The 25,529-nt window shown below is 32.2% G+C and overlaps 1 protein-coding gene across 1 annotated transcript; it reads right to left on the bottom strand.

The window, feature by feature from the left end:
• Nucleotides 1-21,827: 21,827 nt before the first annotated feature.
• LOC105787276 (peroxidase 31) lies at nucleotides 21,828-22,858 on the bottom strand. Its single transcript, XM_012613672.2, has one exon. The coding sequence runs from the start codon at nucleotides 22,826-22,828 to the stop codon at nucleotides 21,833-21,835; it is 996 nt and encodes a 331-aa protein (XP_012469126.1). The 5' UTR covers nucleotides 22,829-22,858; the 3' UTR covers nucleotides 21,828-21,832.
• Between the last annotated feature and the right edge of the window lie 2,671 nt (nucleotides 22,859-25,529).

Here is a 25,529-nt window from a genome sequence, read left to right as displayed (position 1 = left end):
TGTTCCTTATATCCGATGTGTTCTATAAAATCTACTTTGGGCTAAGATTATGATTTGTGGAAAAGTGAATCATTAAAATGCTAAGGTAAGTTTTATGAAGCTTATACGTACGTAAATACGTAATAACAGAATGAGTTTGACATATTTTGTTTAGATTTATTTATTTGTTTATTCTTGTAGTGCTTACTAAGCCTTCACCGGCTTAACGCGTTTAATTTTAACGCGTAGGTACAATTTGAGTCGAAGAGGTAAAGTCAGGAAAGAAGATCCCTCATCTCATCACATCTTCAAGAGCTTCAGAAGTAGGTACCATATTTTGAATTAAAATGGCATGTACATAGACAGTCAGTTATGCTTCCATGTGTTAGGAATTAAAATGTAAACTCTTGGACTTCTATCTATTTTTAGGTATTTTACGTATTTTGATTGATATATATATATATATAAAATGAATTAGTAAAACTATATGTATCTTTGCAAATATGGTTGGTAAGTTATAATGCTATGTATAAATGTTTTGTTTAAACAATATCTAGCCATAATTGTTTTGGCACCAAATGTAATAGTCTTATACCGGGTCTGTATGGTTAGATCAGGTATAGGGTTGTTACAATATTCTTCTTTTTACTTAATCGAGCTCTTATTTCCTCTCTTTCCACTTAACCAGAAGTCCTTTCTTAATTTAGTTTTCTTAAAATCATCTCTATAATTCTATAGTTCCGTTTTGCACATATTTACCTAACTTAGTATTTGTATTCATTCTCTATCCTTTCATTTCACAATTTATTTTTAATTCAATATTTCAAACATGAATCACAGATAAACCTTTACCTTGTAGCGAAAATTATTTATCTTTTTTTTAGCAGAGGCCTAGTAGATTAGATAGAACACTTAGGATATACGAAATTGATACGGAGGTGCATTATTATTATGCATTATTAAACAAAAAGCACTAAAGTGTTATATAGAGAACATAAATGTGCTAATAATCAAAGAGCACTAGCGTGCTATTAATCAGAGAGTGTGCTAGGGTCATTTAATGATATACCACTAATATCCTAGTAGTTCTAAACTCATCTACTTGGGCAAATTATATCATGCATGCATATCACTTTTACACTTTTCGCATAATGCTTTTACATCCTTTACAATTTAATCCTTGTACCAATAATTCGTATATTTATATCTTCTCTATCTTTAATACATGTATTATATTTCAAAATTCATTATTCATCTGTAATTTACTAATAATCCATATCATGTACTTCACATATCACGTTTACATGTTTTGCAATTTAGTCATCAGCACATTATTTCTTTTAGCAAAACAATAAACTTTCTAACTATGCATGCAAAACAGAACAATAACCAGTCATAAACCGACCAGACCAACAAGGCTTTCGTCTAACATTATAATTAGCTAACATTCCCACAACATAAGAACTCTATCAAAACTGAACAATTACACATACATATCTCTGAGGATAAAAGAATATATATAATATCCAGAAAAGATCATCATGTTCATTTCGACTATAACCTTCACACATAGACATCTTTACCACTTAATTATCATTTCTCTGACTAAATTTGTTATCACAAACCTCACTTTATTCCACTCAGTAAAAAAAATTCCAGTTAATACATACATTCTTTTAGGTATCATACCTGAATATTTTGTCTCATCAAATTTAACTTCTTATTTATTTACTCTCTTACTTGTTTACTTACTTGCTTGCTTAAACAACTCATGAGTATAACTTACTACTTGCTTGCTGAAATTCTTTTCTCAACTGATAAATGAAATATTCTTAATCCTTATACTTACTTGTATCTGTTTATTGTACTTTTACCTGAACATTCATGTAACATAATTTCTTCACTAGCCTGTTGAATCACTTGGAATACTAAGGATACTCGGGTCTACTGTCTGATAATAACATGCCAAAGCCATGTCCCAGACATGATCCTACATGAGATGTTTTCTATACTGCCAATGCCATATCCCAGATATGGTCTTACATGGGAGTTCTCATACCGGTGCCCATGCCATGTCCTAGACATGGTCATACGGGGGACCTATCATCCCGGTGCCAACGCCATGTCCCAAACATGGTTTTACATGGGACCCCACATCTCGGTGCCAACGCCATGTCCCAGACATGGTCTTGCATGGGACCTCTCATCTCGGTGCCAATGCCATGTCCCAGACATGGTCTTACATGGGACCTCTCATAATCTCAAGAATGCCAATGCCATGTTCCAGACATGGTCTTACACTGGCTCACATACCGATGTTGATGCCATGTCCCAAACATGGTCTTATACGAGATCGCATGCCGATGTCATATCTCAGATATGGTCTTATATGGAAATCACATATCATATGTTGTCATGGTCCAACCATGGTCTTTTCTGTCAATTCATCACATATCACTGAACGAAAGTATTCATTCTTGTGTTCTACTCAATTTGATCTTTCAATTCAATTTTCATACTATTATAATATTCATGGTTCAATAGCAAAGACATAAAACAAACATCATATTATTTCTAATTTAACAATTAAACATAAGATTCTATCACATAAACATACTGTACACTTATTCAAGCAAGTGTACATAAACATACATTCCATCTATTTGTGTATATTTACTTACCATATTTACTTAATCAAATATGTTGAGCACATAACATCATATGCGCGCTAAGCAAACGCGGATAAGCATATCACCATATAAACTTTCATTTTATTCTACGTTTCTACATTTCTCAACTCATGGTTGTCTTACTTCATACGTTAACACATATTTATCATGAATTTTCTATTCATACCTTTCTAAATTTCGTTTCATCATAAACACATTTCAATCACTTCAACATAATTTTTTTTAGCATTATTGGAAACAACTCGGTTAGAAGTCATCTCTGTCTTACAAAACAATTTCATTGGAGTCAGAAGATATTACATTATCACGAGTAATAATATGGCATCAATTGCTAAACTCACATTCGCTATGTTAGCCTGAGAACCGACCAAACTATAGCTCTGATACCACTAAATGTAACACCTCAAACCCGGTATAAATGTTATGACTAAATCTGGCGATGTCACATTGTAACACCCCTTACCCGTATTCGACGCTGGAATAGGGTACGATGCATTACTAGAAGACATACATTTGCATACGTATTAAATCGAGTTAAAAAATTTCATCCGAATTAAAACTTTTAAATTATTAACTTTCTTTTATAATTCTTTACAACATATCCTTAAAATATTATATTCATAACAAATAGGGCCTACGAGACCCGATATTTACACATGTAATTCAAAGCTTCATTTCCATTTCATTCAATTCACAATTTCTCATGTTCACAATTCAAATCAATTTCTCAATCCAATATATATATTTCAATCATCTAATAATATAATTAAAGTTACACGAACTTACAGGCTAAATTACAAAATACCAAAATTTAGGGACATTTTGGTAATTTTCTATTTTACTCAATTTCCACTCAATCTTGATATAAATTAATATTTCATTAAATTTATTAATTTAAATAATAAAAAATTCATTTCAAGCAATTTGGTCACTTTTGAAATTTTACAAATTTACCCTTAAAATATTATTTTATTCAATTTAGTCCTTGAACCTAAAACATGCAAATTAGCCATTTTTAATGAAAACTCATGCTAGTTGAATAATCATATATTTTCCTCCTCCTCTCCATTCCACATCCTTAATGTATATAACATGCTTATATGTAACATTATCTATAATTTCACTATTTATTTATTTGTTCATTCAAATCATCCACTTGAGTCATTGTCACAAAATTATTTATATATTGGATTACAGAACTCTGAATTAAGATCCACAAATTTTATCTAAAACTAGACTCACATATCTTCTTACCATAAAATTTTTAGAATTTTTTGTTTAGCCAATAAGTACAGTTTATTCTTTAAATTCATCCCTATTCTGCTGTCTGACAGTTTTGACCCTTCTTCACTAAAAATTAATTATCTCCTCGTACAAGATTCAGATAATGTTTTTGTCTATTTATATTGAAAATAGACTCATTAAATATTTTAAAAATATAAATTTAAGCCCCTAATCAATTTTCTCCAATTTTTGATGATTTTTCAAAGTCAGAACAGAGGAACCCGAAATCATTCTGTCTTGTCTCACAAAATTTATTATAACTCATGATTTAAAATTTCATTTCTTACACGGTTTATTCTATAAGAAACTAGACTCAATGATATTTACTTCCATATTTTTCTCATCCTCTAATTCAACTTTCATGATTTATGGTGATTTTACAAAGTTAGACTACTGCTGCTATCCAAAACTGTTTTAGTGCAAAATGTTGATTACTAGGTGTATAACACCCTTATTCCCTTTATAATATTTCCCATCACTTTCACTTATTTTTCTTCACTAATATATCAAGAACATAAGACCTTATATAAGACTACTCTACTATAACATTATTTCCATGCTTTTTCAATAAAATCAAACTTAAAAATATTTTGAAATCTTGATGTTCTTACCTTGTGCTATTGATTTCAATCTTTAACTTGATTTTCTCTCTCCTCCAGCTTCTATTTCTTGAATCTAACTTGATATTCTAGGTCCCCATTGTCTCCTTGTTATTTTTCCCTCTTGGAAGCTATGGAAATTCTTTTGATTTCTAAGTGAAAATGGTAATTTTTTTTGTGGAAGGACCAAATTGTAAAGGAAGCAAAACTTTCTTTCTTTTCCTCTCTTCTCACGTTGGTTGCATGGAAGAAGATGAAGATTCTTCATCTTTTCTTCCATATATATACTAAATAGAATAATAATAAAATAATAAAATATCATTTAAAAATCAAATTAAAATATTAATAAACTAATATTTATTTAATTACTTAATCTAAAATATTACCAACATCATTATTGCCTTCTAGATTTCTCTCTTCTAATTGACCATTTTTCCCTTCATAATCTTTAAAAATTCCATCATTGAGTCATCACTTAATTTGGTAAAATTATGATTTAGTCCCTCAAAGTTCTTCACCTTTTCAATTTGGTCCTAATTCATCCATTTTCCTTAGTTTCGAGATTATTCCACCCTTAAAATATTTACACCATTGGTCTTTCAAATTTTTTGTATTTACACTTTAACCCCTCAAAATTTGAGTATTTACTCTTGGGCAACAAAACTTTTCTCACTTTTGCGATTTAATCCTTTCTTGAATTAATATGTCATAATATAATTCCCAATGTTGCCATAATTCAAAATTTCTCTTTTTGTCACTTTATTTCCTTATTTTACTATCAAGGATACCTACTTTCTCACTGTAGTAATTTTCAGGGTATTACAATAGTAATTTTCAGGATATTACAGAACTGGCGTGAAAAGAATGCAGCTTAGCCCTTAACGAAGAGACCTGAGTGCGACATAGGAGGGAATTGATAGATTTAACTCGAGTTATCTAGGAATAGTATTCTCCACTAGTTTCTTTTATTTTTCTTTTCTAAACACTAGTGATTACTTTCTATTTCATGTTTGTACGGAAGTACACATGATTTCTGGGTTAAATGTTATTTTATTCAATCTTGTTTCTACTGTTTAATCTTTGGGTTTGAATGCTTTTCTTTTATAATGGAAGTGTTATTTTGGTCACTGACACTGGAAAGTGCAGTGACAGTTCTAACAAGCCTGACAACGGAAGTTGTTTAAGGATTAGAGGAATTTAATGAATCACCTATCCTTTTATACCTTGTAAGCACTTAGCATTCTGTTGAATATTCACGTTGGTGATCCCAATTTCTCACTATCATATTTTATCTTATTATTTTCAAGTTATTGCTTCGACACTTACTCTCACACTTTATCTCGTTTATATCCATTTATTACACTGACATTGATAGACAAAAGGCAACTATCCTCATGGGATCGATATCCGATAGACTCATATATGGTGAGCACATTGATGTTTTTATTTTTTTATTTCATAATATGTAGTTGCTACTAACTGCTTTTCTTTTTTTTTTGTTATTTGCAAATTTTATTTTAGGTGTTGCATGACTCGAAGTAATTCAGAGTTTATTTCTGATTTTGATCCAAAAATTGAAAGAACCATTCAAAGGAGACTTTGAAAACAAAGGACTATGTTAATAGAAAACAGGACTATACGAGACTTTGTAGTACTTGTCTTGGATGACCTACAACCAGGAGTTGTTAGGCCAGCAATCCAAGCTGGAAATTTTGAACTCAAGTCAGTAATGTTTCAAATGTTGAATTCCAATGGGCAATATGTTAGACTACCACATGAAGATGCACGAGAACATCTTAAATCATTTTTATTGATTTCTGCTTCCTTTAGTCAAAAAAGCTTTCCTGATGACGCTTTGAAGATACAATTATTTCCTTATTCCTTGCAGGGAAGAGCTCGTACTTGGTTCTTTGGGCTACCTTCTGGAGCAATTACTTCTTGGAATGCACTAGCAACATAGTTTGTTTTTCGATTTAACCCATCGATAATGAATGCTCGTCTTCGAAATGATATTACAGCATATCATCATCTAGACGATGAGAATCTTCACACCACATGGGAACGTTATAAATATCTATTTCGATGTTGTCCCATGCACGGCATTCAACAGGAAACACAAATTGAAATATTTTATAATGGGCTGAATTCACACACAAGGAATCTTGTAGACGCATCAGCCAATGGACCTTTGCTGGATTGTACTTATAATGATTCTATACGCAATCAACAGTCTTGGGGAACGTAGAATACTGGAAAAAATGCTACGACATTCTGGTATAGGAATATGTCTACTCCATGAAATTATAATTCAAGACAAGGGAATTACAATCAACAACAGCAAAACTACAATCAGCACACTCAGATACAGCCATATCAAAGCCAGATGCACCCACACCAGAGTCAGACGCAATCACAGCACTTTTCAATGTTGAATCAGCATGCTCCAGAATATCGACGACAACAGTACACGCAAGCTTCTCCTTCCGACTCGTTAGCTACTCTTGAGGCTTTAATGCGGGAGCATATGACTCACACAGAAGCTATTGTGTAAGTTAATTCATCTTTCATTCGGGCGTTGGTGGCACAATTAGGATAACTTGCTTTTAATCTGAATACTCGACCACTAGGCACGCTACCTAGTGACACAAAAAATCCCAAATCGAAGGGGAAAGAAAACTGCAACGTTATCACGCTAAGGAGTGGTAAACAAAGTAGCAGGCTGACTAGAGACTTGACTGTCGCACCTTAAACTACTGGTGAAATCACCTCTAGTGAGATGGTTGAATCTGAAAAGATTGTCGAGGCATCAGATAAAGAAATTCCATAAATTGTCACTCATACGCCTAATGTCCGACCCTCGAAACTGTCGACGCAATTAGATGTATCTCAACCCTTACCTTTTCCACAAAGATTTAGGGAAAATGAGCAGGATAAGCAGTACCAACAATTCCTGAACACACTAAAGCAACTTTAGGTCAATATTCCTATAGTAGACGCTCTTGTACAAATTCTAAATTATGGTAAATTTATGACGGAGCTCTTGTCCAATAAGAAGAAGCTCAGTGATATGAAAACTATTGCACTCACAAAAGGCTGTAGTGCTATTTTGACAAATATTTTACCCCCCAAAATGAAAGATCCTGGAAGCTTTACTATCCCATGTTTAATTGGCAACCATTATTTGGTCAAGACTTTATACGACTTGGGAGCTAGCATCAACCTAATGCCCCTATCAACTTTTAGAAAGTTGGGAATAGGTCACGTGAAACCTACTGCAATGACATTGCAGCTAGCTGATCGATCTTTGGCTCAACATGAAGGGCAAATCAAAGATATCTTAGTTCATATGGATAAATTCATTTTTTCAACTGATTTTATCATACTTGACTGTGACGCAAACAAGGAGGTTCCCATAATCTTGGGACGACCATTTTTAGCCACCAGACAAACTCTTATTCATGTTTACAAAGGTGAATTAACCATGCGACTTAATGATGAGCACGTTACCTTCAGTGTTTTCAAATCTATTCAATGCAAGGATAAAAAGAATGTCATACTTCTGATATGCTAGATGATTCAATTGCGGAATAATTCAATGACCAAAGTACAATACTTTCTGAAGAGTTTGCAGTGATATATGATGATGAATTCTTAGATAATTCTGACAATAGGGTTGACGCAAATAATATTGAACTCAAGCATGGATGGCAGATTGAATCCTTAGATTTAGCTAACAGAACATCTCCAATTTTCAAACCATCTATCGACGAAGCTCCTACTCTGGAATTGAAACCACTACCTACTCATCTTAAACGCGTCTTTCTTGGTGATAATAATACCCTTCCAGTTATTGTCTCTACAACACTGGATGTAACTCAAGAATATAAATTGGTCCATATTCTTCAACAACATAAATGAGATATTGCTTGGAGTATTGCCGATATTCGAAGCATTAGTTCTTTTTTTGCATGCACAAGATCAAGTTGGAAAAAGAAGGAAAGCAATCGATTGAGCAACAAAGAAGATTAAACGAGAAGATGAAAGAAGTTGTTAAGAAAGATGTTATGAAGTGGCTTGATGTTGGAATTATCTACCCTATTTTTTATAGTAAATAGGTAAGTCCAATGCAATACGTTCCTAAAAAAAGTGGCATCACAGTGGCTAGTAATGACAAAGACGAATTAATTCCTACACGCATTCCTACGAGATGGCGAGTCTGTATAGATTATCACAAGCTTAATGTTGCCACAAGGGAGGACCACTTCCCACTTCCTTTCATTGACTAAATGTTTGACAAACTTATTGGAAAAGCCTATTACTGCTTTTTAGATGACTATTCTAGGTACAATCAAATTTTTATTGCACCGAAGAATCAAGAGAAAACAACTTTCACCTGTCCCTTTGGTACTTTTTCTTTTCACTGTATGCCTTTCGATCTTTGTAATGCACCAACCACATTTCAAATGTGCACAATGGCAATATTCTCAGATATGATTAAAGATTCTTTAGAGGTTTTTATGGATGATTTCTCAGTCTATGGGAATGATTTTGATCATTGTGCCGACAATTTGGATAAAGTATTGCAGCGATGTTAAGACACACATCTTGTTCTAAATTGGGAAAAATGTCATTTCATGGCAACTGAAGGCATTGTGTTAGGCCATCGCATCTTTAGTCAAGGCATTGCAGTTGACAAAGCTAAAGTGAAAATCATTGAGAAATTACCTCCGCCAACAAATGTGAAAGGTATCTGCAGTTTTCTTGGGCATACGGGGTTTTACTGAAGATTATTAGAGATTTCTCAAAAATTACAAAGCCCTTATGCTCATTACTGGAACAAAAAATCAAAAATTCCTCTGTGACGATGCATGTTTAGAGGCATTCATTCAATTAAAGACACAGCTAGTAAATGCACCCACTGTCATTGCACCAGATTGGTCTCAACCTTTTGAAGTTATGTGCGATGCAAGTGACTTTGATATGGATGCTGTTCTAGGACAATGCAAGGGAAAAATATTTCATGCCATTTATTATGGTAATAAAACTCTTACAAAGGCTCAAATTAACTATACCACTATAAAGAAAGAATTATTGGTTGTAATCTTTGGTTTCGACAAGTTTCGTTCTTATCTTGTCGATGCAAAGGTTACCGTATTTACTGATCACTCGGCGTTGAGATATTTTTTTGCAAAGAATGATGCAAAACCAAGATTGATACGCTGGATCTTACTGTTGCAAGAATTAAACATCGAGATAAAAGATCGTAAAGGTTCAGAGAATCAAGTTGTAGATCATCTGTTTCAACTGGAAGTTGGCAACTAAGATGGAAATATACTTCAAATTGTCGACGCGTTCCTAGATGAGAAGTTATTTGCTGTAAATGCAACCCCTTGGTATGTAGATATGATTAATTTCTAGTGTATGGAAAACTCCCACTGGGTGTCATAGGCCATAAAAAAGAAAGATTTCTTCATGAAATAGTGAAGTATCATTGTAACGAGTCGTATTTATCCAAGGTATGCAATGGCAACATTATTCGATGTTGTGTTCTGAAAGAGGAGATGCTTTTAATCTTGAAACACTGTCATAATGCCCCTTATGGAGGTCATTTCAGTGGCATGCAAACTGCTACTAAGGTTTTCCAATCAGGATTCTACTGGCCTTCATTATTCAAAGATGCCCACAATTTGGTGAATCAATGCAATAGGTGTTAGTGCACTGGTTCTATATCCCTACGCAATGAAATGTTGCAGTTGCTAATTATGGAGGTTGAATTGTTTGATGTTTAGGGTATGGATTTCATGGGACCATTTCTAAGTTTATCTAGAAATCTTTATATATTAGTAGCTATTGACTACGTCTTGGAGTGGGTTGAAGCTATTGCAGTCCCAAAGGATGATGCAAAGATAGTGATTAAATTTTTTCACAAGCATATACTCACCCGCTCTGGCACACCAAAGGCATTGGTTAGTGATCAGGGTACACACTTTCATTGCAACCAAGTGGCAGCTGAACTGAAGAGATATGGAGGTAATCATAGAATGACTACTACTTATCATCCGTAAACTAATGGACAAGCTGAAGTATCAAATCAACAAATTAAAAACATTTTTGAGAAGGTTGTAAACCCTTCGAGGAAAGATTGATCTTCCAGACTGGATGATGCTTTATGGGCCTTGTGGACAACATACAAAACTCCATTAGGGATGTCACCGTATCAATTCGTTTTTGGAAAAGCATGTCACTTGCCAGTTGAATTGGAACACAAGGCAATATGGGAAATTAAGCAAGTGAACATGGACTATGAAACTGCTGGAAAGAAAAGACCACTAGATATCACCAAACTAGAGGAGAACAGGCGAAATGCCTATAAAAATGCTACAATTTACAAAGAAAATATCAAATGATGACATGATGGAATTATTTTGCAGTGACAATTTACTGCGGGTCAACAAGTTTTATTATTCAATTCTAGACTGAAACTGCACCCGGGTAAATTGCGCTCTCGTTGGTCTGGACCTTTTGAAGTTTTTGAAGTATTTCCTTATGGAGTAGTCACAATCAAAGATTTAAATGATGGACACCAATTCAAAGTGAATGGCCAGCGATTGAAACGTTATCTTGGGAATATTGATCACAAGCAAGGACAGACCATTAAATTGGTCAAAAAATCTTAACTCTTATGAAATTTATTCTGTAATTTTCTTTTTATTTTATTTTTGTTCAATTTCATTTTATTTTATTTTTGTATTTTTTTAGAATAATTAGGTACCATTTTTGACGCACTTGGGCCTTATTGTCAACGCAGTTCGTACTATTGTACGGTAACTTCTAACTCAGTAAAAATGAGGGCAGATTAGAAATTTCAAATCCCACCGCTTGATCAAAAGTCAACTAGCAGTCTAACCATACTAGGACACAAATAAAACATAAATAAACTATATAAAATTAAAATTAAAAAGCTATGGAATTAATTAAAGTAAGATGGACATTTTTGGGCCTTAAAAAGCCCACATTCAAATATTGCATGGGCTTTGAACGTCTTCATCTTACATTTAAGCCCTTCAAGATTGTCCCAACCTCTGGTCCTCCTTGCTGAATCACGTGATGTGGCTAGAATCACATCATACCCTCCCTCTTCAAAACGATTTGTCCTCAAATCGAGCCTTTTGCTCAAAAAGAACCTTTGTTGGTCATGGTCCCTAAAATTGCATTTTCCTTCCATTGAGTTGATAACAATTCTTTTAGGAACTTGAAAAAAAATCCCAACAAACGAAGTCAAAATAAACTTTATTTTTCACGACATCAACTACATGAAGTTGAGATAATTTAAATATGATGCAATTTGTGTAGTCATGATGAATATCGTGGTATCGTCTCAAATTTTGTAGACAAAAACTAAACGTCGAGATCAAACACAAAGTTTTGTTTTAGTATTTTATCTTCAATTTCAAACTTTGTTTTTGATAATATAAAATGTAACATTGAACAATTCATCATTATTCACAAAATAATACAACATAAAAACTCGATGTTTGAATACCTTTAACAACGATATTAAACAAAAATCTTCAGGATTGAAAACTTGATTTTGATCTCCCATATTAGAATGAAACAAATGTTTTCCTTTGAAGAATGAATCATACATGCTAAACAAAGAATTAGAAACATGCAAGCACAAAATACATCAATGGACTTATCAACTTGTGATTTAATGTTGCTAGAACTAACACAAAACATGTCATAAGAAATTTGTTTGAAAACATTATTGAAAACAAACTTTCCAACAACATTCAAAAAATATCAATAATAGGGATAATGGTAAAGTGATCTTTTGAGAATAACATCATTGGCATACTTATCATCAACATTTAATGAATACCATCTCGGTGTAATCTTAAATAGCTCCTTACCTTGCTTACCTTTCGAAACTTGGGGAATAGTTTCGGTTGACAATTTACGTTTTTTGATCAATTGAAATTGCCTATTGTCGAGAAGGTAATGAAGTTGGAACTCATTCACTGGATCTTTAAAAACCTTAAATGAAAAGACGAAACGAGGACAACTCACATGTTGGCTAGTAAAAACACTTCTCACCTTTTCACTCATTTCTTTTCCAATTTCACTTTTTTTTCCAATAGTGTCACTCGTATCAGTTACACTTTCTTTTATTTCTTCAATCTCAATCTCTTTCCTATTGTTCTTTTTTTTCATTTTCTTTTTCATTATCAAACTCTTTTTCAATTTTTTTTCTTGGTCACATTCTTTTTCTTTCTCTTTTCCCTCACGCTCTCTTTTCTCAATTTCTTTTCCTCTTGTTTCTTTTTTTATTCTCTCAATTTCTTTTATTTTCGGCTCATTTTCTCTCATTATCAACTCTTGTGTTTCTTTTCTTTCAATTTCTTATTCTCTCATTCCTTCATTATAAGATGGGGTTGGAATGAAAGAATTTGAATGAGTAGACTTTCTTCGGTCATGAGTGGATTGATTTACATACGACACACGATCACCTTTTTGTGATTGAAACTCTATGGATGAATACTTTGGTGCACCCGAAGAGATACTTATGCCTTCTCATTTGTTACCTTGAAATGCTTAAAACTCGTGGTTCACTTTACTCTGACTTGAATTCCTCGACAAATAGGAATCACGACGTGGATCTCTTCTCAAGGAATCATAGGATGATTGACTCCTTGATGATCTTGCATTTATACTATCTACTCTTTTGTGAATTTGTTCGACTTGAGATCACATAACACTTCGTATTTCATTTAACCAATATTGTAAATCCAACTCGGAATAGTCTAGTGACATGATTAAACAATTGATTAGTAATAAAAGAAATAAAAATGGCAGAAAGTTCTTTACCAAACAAATCCTCACAAGTCACTCCAAAGGAAATTGCTCCACTAGTGTTTGCACACAAATTCATCTTTTTCCACTCGAATGATCTCACGTACTCTTGTCTTTTTCCACTTGTAGTTCCTCTCATGGGGTTCTTAAAAAGACTAACAAAACTTTTTCAAACCTTTTAGAAGACTGTGGCAAGAATTATGGGTTAAAAGGCAGCAAAAAGATGGTAGGGATATTTTGGTAATTTGGCGGGTTTTTTTCCAAAATTTTTTCACAAAAGTTAAAAAAGGATTGAAAATGGATTATTTTTTTTTAGAAATTTGGGTATAGGGATAAAAGGTAAGTTTTGGGTCAAAAAATTTTCGGTAGCGTGAATTTTTTGGAAAGGATAATATGGAAATAGAATTATGAATCAAGAAAGCTTTCTTGACGGTCTCTAGACTCTTCTTTTTTCAACACGGAAAGTAAAGATAGATATGAACCATAACCAAGAATTCCAACCTTTGATACTAAATGACAGATTTCCCGAGCTTGGAATGTTCAGAAAATTGATTAAATGAAGGATCGTCTTGAATGGGATCCAAGGATGGTGAACACCTTGACCCGAAGTACTCAAATGCTTTAAGGAACCAAAGTTATAATCGAACTCGACCCACTTAAACTTGAATGGTCTCATCAACCAAAATAAATGCATGAATTCATAAGTTCATTGAATGAGACTTGTTCATGAATTTGGCCTTAATTGAATTTCCATGTCGGAATTTAAGTGGCTAGGCAAATGGACCTACAAAACATGTATAAATAAAGATTAGATCAGTTCAAAAATTCACATGTTTGAATCAGCTCATAAACACTAAAACATTATACTTTTACAACATGACAAACTAGGTTGAAACTATACTCTCTACATGAATAAATGACACACACACTAATACATGATAGTAAACAAACCTAAGGAAAGCCATTTAAACACACGATTGAAAACATGACTCAACTAAACACTTAATTGAGACATATGATAAAACTAGACACAGAAATTATCATGTGATAGAACAGACACATTAAAGACACAAAAGACTAAGACAAACATTAATGACACCATATTATAGGGCATATTTAAAATGCAACAATCTAGACATTTAAGACTCACCATACTAGGACACAAATAAAACATAAATAAACTACATAAAATTAAAATTAAAAAGCTGTGGAATTAATTAAAATAAGATGGACATTTTTCGGCCTTAAAAAGCCCACATGCAAACATTGCTTGGGCTTTGAACATCTTCATCTTGCATTTGGGCCTTTTAAGCTTGGCCCAACATCGGGTCCTTCTTATTGATTCACATAATGTGACCAAAATCGCATCACAAGGTATCGGGACCTCATTTTTGTAAACTGAGCCTGTAAATATTTAATAAAAATATTTATGGAGTTACTATATAGGAATATTAAAGTTCGGTCTGGAAATTTTAGCGATTCCTTAGTTAATTAAAGAAAAAGGAACAAATCGTAAAAGTCGTAAAACTTAATCACTATTAGTTTATTTTTGCTTAATTGCCATAAAACCAGGGTTGGAAGGCCTTATGTGCAAGTAGACCATATTACGTAGCTTGGGCAGTTAGTGGGATTATTTTTAATTATTTTATATCTTAAAATTTTATTTAATTAAAATTAAAACATGTTTTATAATAAAACAAAAGTAAAAGAAAACCATTTTATTATTTTATCATATTCCCCATTTCTTTGTCCACCAAAACTGAAAAGGAAAGAAACACCATAAGTTAAGCTTAGTTCAACCAATCTTTAAATCAAGTGCATGGTATGTATTTTTCATCCATTTTAGTGATTTCTATATTTTGAGATCATTGTAGCTTAATCTAGCTAACTTGGGCTTTAATTTGTTAAACTATTAAATTTTTAATTTGTTCCTTTGATGAATTTATGATGTTTTTGTAGTTTGATGATAAATTTTAAGCTTCATAGTTAAATAAGATTATTTTCTAAAGTAGTTTTAGTTAATTTTAAGGTTAAAAGACTAAATTGCTAAAATAATAATTCAACATGAAATTCTTGTGAACTTTCAATAACTATGGGTTGTAGACGAATATATAAAATTTTGGCTAGTGGGTTTTGGGCTTAATTGTGGTAATTGTGTAAGTTTTGTGTTTAGGGCTAAATTGAATAAAAGTAAAAGTTTAGGATAAAACTATAAAATATTGATAAAGAGTTAAATACATGTATTTAAAAATTCTATGGTATTTAAATTGGTTAATTGAGCTAAATTATTATTTCTATATAAAGAAACAAATCCATTGATAATGCAGAAAGGAAAAGTTTACAATTTTCATCGTTTTGGTATTGGTAGTGCTTCATTTAGGTAAGTTCATATTAAATTTTCAGATTTTTATTAATGTTGAAATTATAGATAAATATATTTGTATGTGCATATATGTATAATAAACGTGGTTGATCAAGGTAAGTTGCAAATGTGATCAAAGACTTGAATAGCAAAATATGACTTACGTATTTGTTCGTTTTGAAACATGTTATGTTACAAAAGATGGTATCAAATTGATCTTGGTATATGGTTAATATCATGAAAGGATAAAAGTATACAGGTTAAAGCCTGTGTGAACTTAGTTAATAGTTAGGATAAAAATGACATGTCATTAAGGCATAGCAGGCACTAGTTGCCGGTGATTTCAGTAGCAGGCACTCTGTGCCGATGTTCTATTTAGGAGGTACTATGTACTGGTGATGGATATCGTACCGATGGCTTAATATCCTACATGTGTTGCGAATTCTCTAAAGCTCGTGTGAACAGCATCATGTATAAGTTAATTTCCTTATGTTAGCTCATATGAGCATTACCTTCATGTGTATCCGAAGTTAATTTACTATTGTTCTCCAGGAAAAATAGCTAACTACCGAAATTGAAATGAAATGAGATGATATGTTGAATTATATTTGGTTGATTATATCTTGATATGTGAATCTTAACATGTTATGTATTGATGATGTGAACGATTTAGTTTTAATAATTTTGTATAGTTGGAATGATGAAACAAGGCGAGAGGTTGTTAGTTCTATGTTATAAATATGATTAGTAAATTAAATTAATAGGTATATAATGTTTTTGTTTTACGAGCTTACTAAGTTTTATGTAAGCTTACTCTATTTAATTTTTCTTTGTAGATTGTAAGATTCTTGCTATCGATTGGAACTTCGTTGGAGATTACACTATTCAGTAACTCTATCTATAGCTAATTGTTTTTCTGGCTCAGTTATAAATGGAATGTAAATAGGGATTTAGTTATGTATGGTATAATTACTATGGTTATATGTTTTTCCCTTTGAAGAATATAGTGTATGTTTTGATGTAAATCTTAATTGGTATGTTGGTTGATTGAGTATGTGATGGTGAATGAATGATCTTGTATCCAAATGCACTTTTAATGGTTGTTTTGTTATGTTTACGTCAACAGGCAACTTGAAATGTTTTGTGTTTAGTTGAAATAGTGAAATTGGTTTTAGTAAGATGAGATATATGTACTAGTGATAATTTGGCATATATAGTTCAAACTTGGCTTTTGGCATCTAAAATTTGGATGACGATTGAATGGTTTTAACTTGTGATATATGTTTTGGCTGAATGGTTGTTTTTTATGTCTGAAATTGTGATGCAAATGAGGCCATATTGGTTAAGGACATAGGTTGATTGTGAATTGGTATATTTTGGCTTATTTTGGCACATTTTGAATAGGTTTGAAATTTGGTTAATGCATATCTTGGAGTCTAAGTTTTGATGTGTCAAATGGCTTGTGTTTGGAGGTGTTTTTGGGCACACACAACCTGGGACATGGTCTACCACACGGCCGTGTGTCCCACACAGTTGCATGGCACAACCGTGTGTCCTTTTTTATTTTTGATGCAGGTTTGTCCACACGGTCCCAGAGAGTTACACAACCTAGCGAGATAGCCGTATGACCCAAGTTACACGGACACAAGTTACTACACGTTTTTGTCACACTGCCATGTTCTTAAGTCACATAGGCTGAGACCTGTCATATAGCCGTGTGACCCCTATTTTCACTTTTTACCTAAATTTTAGTTCAGAATTGTTTTCGAGTTGTTTTAACAGTTTTGTATGCTCGTTTTAAGGCTCGGTTATATTTTATTATCATTCAATGATTGTAATAATGTTATATTATAGATTGTTTGATTATTTATGTCATTATATCGATTAAGATTGATGTTTTATAGTTTTAATACGTTATACCTTGGGCTAGGTGACTGGATCGGGTATATGGTGTTACATCTTTTCTCTCTTTGCTCCTCTCTTTTCACCACCTTGTGCTGCCTAATTTTTGTTGCTCCTCCTTGATCTTCTCATTTATTTCCTTCATTTTACTTTAACAAATTGAATCACCACCCATCGACCACCTCTATTTCATTAAATCACCACTACCAAACCACTATAACACAACCATAGCACCACCGTACTACCTCCCTTGGACCACCTTGAAACACCGTTTACTTCTATAGCTTTTCGTCTTATTTCTTTTCTTTATTTCAAGTATCATCCATTCTCTTTTCCTTTCTTTTGTTTCCAAACAATATTACTTTTTTATTAATAATCTAAATCATTCTCCTACTATTTTACTCTCTATATTATCGTTTCTTCTCCTCATCTTGGAGTGGTTCATCACCGTTCATCATTTTTGACATCGCTGGTAATCATTGTATTTTTTATATCAGCTTGTTCTATCTCTTTGAATTCATCTTATTTTTCTTTTTATGTAACAATTTCAATTGTCTAATTCTTTCTTTTCCTCAAATGATTAGATTCTCAAAACTCATTAGATCGTCAACAATCATAGCAGCTCTTTTTGATTTTTGGAAATAAGTGTGTTTAATTCAGGAATCAATGTCTTTTTCGTGAATCCAAGTTGGAGTTTTTGGTGGAAGAGACTTAAGGGTAAGTGTTGTTGTCAAGTATGAAGAGTATGTTGGATATTATTTTGTTGGTGGACAACTTCTTTCGAGTTGTAAGCGATTCAAATTTTCAATCTGATTTTGTTAGGTACTAATTTGGTTACGACTCATTTGGAACTAAAGTATTCGAGTTTAGGTTAGGATTTACGAATTGGAAAAGACTAAGGTGTGTTTTTTTTATACAAGTATTATGTGTGAAAGTAATGAATTTGTTTATGTTGTTTATATGATAGATTAAATATTTCTAAAGTATTATTTGGTAGCAAAAATTACTTGATAAGTGATTGTTTGGATTTAAGGTATGTGTTTTTAACTTAAATCTTTTGATGTGTTATGTTATATAATGCTAATATGTGATTTTGATCTAATCTCATGGTATGTGACATCATGGTCTATATGTTCATTATGATTTATTCATATTGGAAATTTGATATGTTTGTTTTATAAAGCATGGATTACCATGGCTTTCGATATTTGATTTGTATATGATTGGATGTTTAACATGCTTAATGTTTTGATAATGAGTATGCATGCCATGTCAAATTTCATGCAGTTGGGATTATCTACAAGGAGGAAGATGTGATAGTTTAATAATATACAATATTTGGTGGTTTATCCACACATGTGATTTGGCAGCTTGTCTGCGAATTTGGTGGCTTGACCACAAATATGTGTTTCAACAACTTGTCTACAATTTTGGTGGCTTTGTCCACATATGTATTGTTGTGTTTTGAATGGAAAATTTTTGAGGAATTCCTTTTGGTGTGTAGCAGAAATGGGTAAGAAATTTTAGAAAACTGTCATATATGTTTTATAAAAATATTTGCATTATCGTAATCATGCACATAAAGATTGCATGTTTGATTATTATGTGCTTAACAATCTTTTTGTTATATTTAAACTAATTTCTTTTAGTGTGCAGCGGAAATGGGTAGGAAATTTTAGAAAACTTGCATATATGTTTTATAAAAATATTTGGATTATCATAATCATGCACATAAAGATTGCATGTTTGATTATTATGTGCTTAATAATATTTTTGTTATATTTAAACTAATTTCTTATGGTATTTAGACTTGATAACTCACACCGAGCTTATTACCTTACTCTTTTCAGTTTCTTAAAATTTTTCGATAATACTCAAGGATAGAACTTAGATGCAGTAATTAGAGGAGATTCTCAAATTTATTTTAAAATGAAGTATTTAAAACTCTTTTGGAATTATTTTGGATTATGAACTTTGGTTTGTTTTTGCTATTTTAATTGTGTATGAGAACTTGATATGATATTTAAAATGCATGTATAAACTTTGGATTTCAAAATGCTTAAACCATTGATTTTAAAACTTAAATTAATAAATCTTAATTTCTAAAATAATTTAAAATAAAGTTTTCAAAGTATTATTCAGCTTGCTCAAAATTGATATGAAAGCCATTTTCTTTGTACTACTAAAAGTAAAAACATGATGTATTTGGAAAAACTTACTTAAATTGAACATGTTTTATTAATCATTTTCATTTTGAAATTTCTATCAAAGATAAATAATGTTTTTCTCAAAATGTTTTAAAACATATTGTCTCTCGAATCATTTCTATGAAATTGATGTAGCTTCTGAAATATGGTCATAAAGTTTAGTCTGTTTATTTATATGTAAAAGGTTTTACGGAAAATATTTTGTACATTTTCCTGTGTTTGTTTCACAGAGAACATCTTGGTCAACTGAAAATGGCATACATGTTAATGTAAAATAAGTCATTTTTCCAGTAAAATGACTTACCCTTTCGAAAAGAGTAAGTTATTTTCCGGAAAAGAGCTCCTCTATATGTAATTTTACTCCTCTATATGTAATTTTATTTTTATATAAAATTAACTTAAATCAAGCTTAATATTATTATATTGATAATAATTTTTTAAATATTTAAAATTATTAAAATAATAATATAAAATATTATTATTTTTCAATATTATTAAACATATATGTTTAATTATTTATATTTAGTCATATAATAAATTATTAATATAATTTATTATTTTAATAATTTATTTAATATTAATATTTTAATAATAAATATTTATTACAATTATAAATATATTAATAATAATTTTTTGTACTATAAAAGTTAAAATATGTCATAAGTCTATGAACTCTTCACAAATTTGCAATTTAGTCTCTATACTTTTATTTTCAAGAATTCAGTCTCTCTACTTTTCAAGTTTGAAAATCAAGTCCAATTGTTGAGATTATATTATTAATTATTTTTGTCAATTTTGTTGATGTCACATTTTAAATAAAAATACTCACTTAGTCATGTAACTAAAAATGACATTGTAAAGAACATGAAATTAACAAAATATTTTTAATATATGCAAAAACAATCTAAAATATAAATTTTATATATGAAATAAACTCAATTAGACAATGAAAAGATAAGAAAATCTAAAATGTATATTTGTTTCATATAAAATAACTTTTATGAAATATTTTAAGGAAATATTTTACATAGATTTATCCAAACACCAAAATATTAACTTTTCCAATAATGTAAGTCATTTTCCGTAAATCATTTTCCAAAAGCTATTTTCAGTCAAATAATCGACCCTTACTGTTTATTAACCGAAACAAACCAGAAAAAACTTTAACAAACTAAAAAAATCTAAAACTTGTTTTTAACTAAGAGAAACTATAATTTGTACGGAATAATATTCTTCTTTTATTTCTCTTAATGCACATTCTTAATTGCATTTAGTTAATCGATTGCTTGGTACCATGTACTTGCAAGTATTAATCATGATTTAAGAAAGTAATAAAATAGAGCCATCAATTTTGCTTCCGTAGATCATAAAATGTTGGAAATATGCTCGGAAGTTAAGCTAAGCTATGATAGCTCGACATATCTAGAATCAAATTTTGATACGATTTCTAAACATGAAGGCAAAGAGTATAGTGAAATATGATATTCTAACATTTTATAGAGTTCTTCAATAAGAAAGAGAAAAAAAGAAAAAAGAAAAGAGAGAGGCAAAATGTTAATGCATTGTGGTGCAATTGCTTTGATGTTTGATCATCTTGTTCTTGACCTTCTGAGTTTTTGTAGAGAAAAGAGCTTGCACTGCGGGTGATCGTTGAGGAATTTGGTTTCCTTATAATTAATGGGATTTTCGAAATATGAACTTTCAATTGTCTACTTTAGATAGGGTGATGACCGACTTTGAAAGTAGAAAACATGTTGAGAATGTTCAACCAAAAAGAATACGTAAGAATATACGCATGACAATGCTCACACATTATTACAAGATTTTTTTTTTTTTTTTGAAAAATACTTTCTTATAAGATTAAAATGCAATATTTTTGGACTACATAAATCATGTCGTATGAAGAAAGAAAGAAAATCTTGTTTCATTATCTATCTGCGCAACTTATATCTCTCATCAAACCTGAAGTGTATTAAACTGATCGCATCTGCGTCTTACATCCCCATCATTATTTTCCTTGACTTTATAAACGCTTAACTTCTCCATCGAACGAGCGAACGTATCAAAAAATGCAGTCTCGTTTGCAGCAAACCGGTCCACAAATGGCTTAGTCCTATTGTCAGTCACCATCGCCTGGTCAGATGACAACAACCCTAATCCGTTTTGTAAATTCTTGTAATACATGTTATCAAACTTCCCTGGGGTATACACATCGTTGAAAGCTGACATTGCTGGAGATTTGGTATAATTCGCGCAAAGTTTCCTTAACCCTTGTGCGAAAACAGGATTATAGGCTGGGTCAAACTCAGAAGTCTTGCTGAAGTTGAATATACGATTGGCGAACTCTTTACAATGGGAGAAACCAATGGTATGTGCACCCACAAGAGCAACCATTTCTTCTGCTGAGAACCCTTTGGAAGAGAAGAGAGAAAGCAACTCATTCATGGGTGTTAAAGCTTTCGGAAGGTTTTTATCAACTATCGAGGGATTAGATTCCCTGCTGTCTTTTCTCCCCAAAACTACTTCATAGAACGGACCTCCTACCATTACAACAAGGTCTCTAGCTGAAACGGCGAGAATGTCTGAGCAGGAAACAACGCCAGGGCATCCAAGCTCAAGAGCAGTCTTGACACGAGTAATAAGGTCGAAGGCATCTCCAGCAACTGACAGATTAACGTTAGCGTCGCGCTCCGATTTGTTGAAGGCGTTGGAGGCAATAAGCATGGAGGAATCGCAGCCATTAACAAAACAGTCATGGAAGAAGACACGGAGGGTGGCTGCGGCGGTTGTTGGGGCACTGAGTTGCTTTTCTGCTAGGATTGTTTGCATTAAGTTCTGAAACTTAGGGCATGTTTTGTTGTAGTAATCGGCGGATAGCTTTGATTGTGTTGAGCGAAAGAGTAAGAGGAACGAAAATAGTGTGAAAAGGAGGACAAGATTAGAGAAGGCCATATTGTTTCGAGAGATTGAAAATAATGCTTGTTTGGGGCCTCGGCAAAATATCTAAGGGAATTAAGATGTTAATTAGTTTCTAGAGATAATGTAGGCGTTGGGGAAAGGCAGATGAAGAGGAAAGGAGTTGAGGAAGAGAGAATTTTATGGAGAAATTGGTGTCAAATGTTTCAGGTTCCGCGGTAATGAGAAAAATTAGTGTATACAGATTTTTCAGTCGTTGTAGGGCTGATGTAACGCCAACGAGCGGTCTCAAGGAAACTTAGCAAACCGAATTTTTCTCCCCAACGCCAATCCATTGAAACAAACAATTGATGGTCATTTCAAATGAGCATAGTGAATAAGGGTGTTAGGAGCTGGGCTTTACTAATAATAAGATAAAAAAGAATGAATATATAATTGTGAAATTATATCCATAAATGTAATGGTAAGATAAATTGTATTTTCAAGAAAAAATGTAAATTTAATTTTTAAAGATGAAATTATCAAGAAGGGTAATTGTAACACCCTATACTCAGCATGGTCGTTAAGCACGAGTACGGGATGCCACACCACCGTCTCATCTCACTCACAACAAGTGAAAAGTCTATTCTAAGCAAAACGTCTTTTATTATAATATGATTGTAGGTTTTAGGTCACTTAACTGGTTAATTATTGTTATTACATGCAAAGGATACCATAAACAGTCCTAAAAACGAGTATTAATATGCACAAGGTCCATTTAGCAAATTTATCAAAATATGTTCGTAGGTATCAATACTGACACTAGGGTATCGATATTTTCTTTGTGTGGTATCGATACCATTTGGAAAACGATACCAAACTTGCATTTTATTTCTCGATTAAAAATCAAAATCTTGAAAATTATTTGTACCTTTCATGAAGTATTGATAAATTTACCCCGAGTATCGATACTCGAGAAAATGTATCGAAACCAAATCTCTATTTTGACTTCCTGCATGTTTCAAAACACAGAGGTATCAATTTTAAAACCCGATTATCAATACCTCTACTCCAGACATAAAAAATGCAGTATATATAAGTAATTAACGCATTCCAATGTAGCTCCTAAACATCATGCATCAATTACTTTGACAAATAATCATTCAACGACCTAATTAATAGGTCTATATCGCAAAATTGTGTTTGAGCAAGTAACGTCAATCCATTCTCAAGTTCATGAACCCAAGCATAACAATAACATGTAACCCTTATCAACTGAACCAAAAACCAGCATAATGTCTAGAAATCAACAGGGCTATAACGAGTCTACCATATTGGCCTATCACATTGCCTTTATTCCCCAAACATAAATAAGCATATAACACCTACTAATAGAAGTTAAATAATCGGCTTGGATCACTCCTTTGAAGGTCACACCACTCACACCGTCACTACTTATCTGCAATGGTTAAAAAGGAGTGGGTGAGTTTAATAAGCTTAGTGAATGCTCAGAATAATCACTACGCAAACAAGTTGTCATGCATCAACCAAACAACATACAACATTTTTCCAAAACGTCTTTAACTTAGTGCCATAATTTACAAATTTAATCGTCTCTCATGTATCCCTTTTACACATTCATATAAGAATATTTAGGCATATATTTCGATACATATTAATCACATATAGTCACATATAATCCCATTTAGACGCAATTTATAGTAATTTGCGTAGCATCCACATACTCATTTAGGCATAAATCACATTACACTTATATACACTTTTTAAGATAATTTGGCACTTGAGATATGAAACATAAAAGTGAGCTCTATCATAACTCATCAAATACACGAATCTCTAACACACCACACATAGACTCATAGAGTCGAACATATCCCATAAGTGTAGCTTATAGCTAACACTCTCTAACACACCAAACACACATATCCCGGTGAATGGAGCATAGCTCGCATTCCTTTGTCTCTCCAAAAACTATCCCTGGCCTTCAGCGCCCCAAATATCACACACATATAAGTGAGTACTCACAATCTTATGGCATACCAACTATATCCAATGGTCTCATTAAGTCACAAGGCAAAAATATCCATACTATCATCAAATATTACTTTACCAATTATTCATACATATTTTCTCCATAACCATATCATTAGCACATTGTACACACTGTTACATGGCATGAATAACATACCTTTATATTTACCGTCACAATAATCATCACAACATGTTCATATTTCATCACATCATAATCCTCCTTATCACAATTCACAAACATATTTATCACACATTTAGCATGGGTAAAAGAACACTTACACTTGGAATTTAGGCTACCTCTAAATTCTCAAATACACAATGAATCACTTACGAGCAGCTATTCCCAAACACTCACCAAAATATACGTTTTTGCCGAAAACCAAAAACTTAGACAAGTTTTTATTTACTTTTATCTCTACTCATTGAAGGTCCTATTGACTCCGACACTTCAACAAGACAAACCACAAAAGCACACATTCAACAATCAGTCATCAACTTCATTAAAACAGTCACAAACATAAGCCTAAGCTACCTTATCTTTTACTGAAACTTTCAACATAGAAAACTTTAGATTCGAATATCTCGGTCTACACTTAATATTTTTGCATGAAATGAATTCCATTCATCTACACATTCATCTACTGCTAATTATCAACTTTTAAACGATACAAAACTTCATTTTTTAAGGTATTGAAATATTTCGACA

The sequence above is a fragment of the Gossypium raimondii genome, chromosome 1, assembly GCF_025698545.1.
Source record: "Gossypium raimondii isolate GPD5lz chromosome 1, ASM2569854v1, whole genome shotgun sequence".
Classification (NCBI taxonomy): domain Eukaryota; kingdom Viridiplantae; phylum Streptophyta; class Magnoliopsida; order Malvales; family Malvaceae; genus Gossypium; species Gossypium raimondii.
The sequence above is the reverse complement of the archived record's forward strand: the minus strand, read 5'-3'. Positions and strand labels throughout refer to the sequence as shown.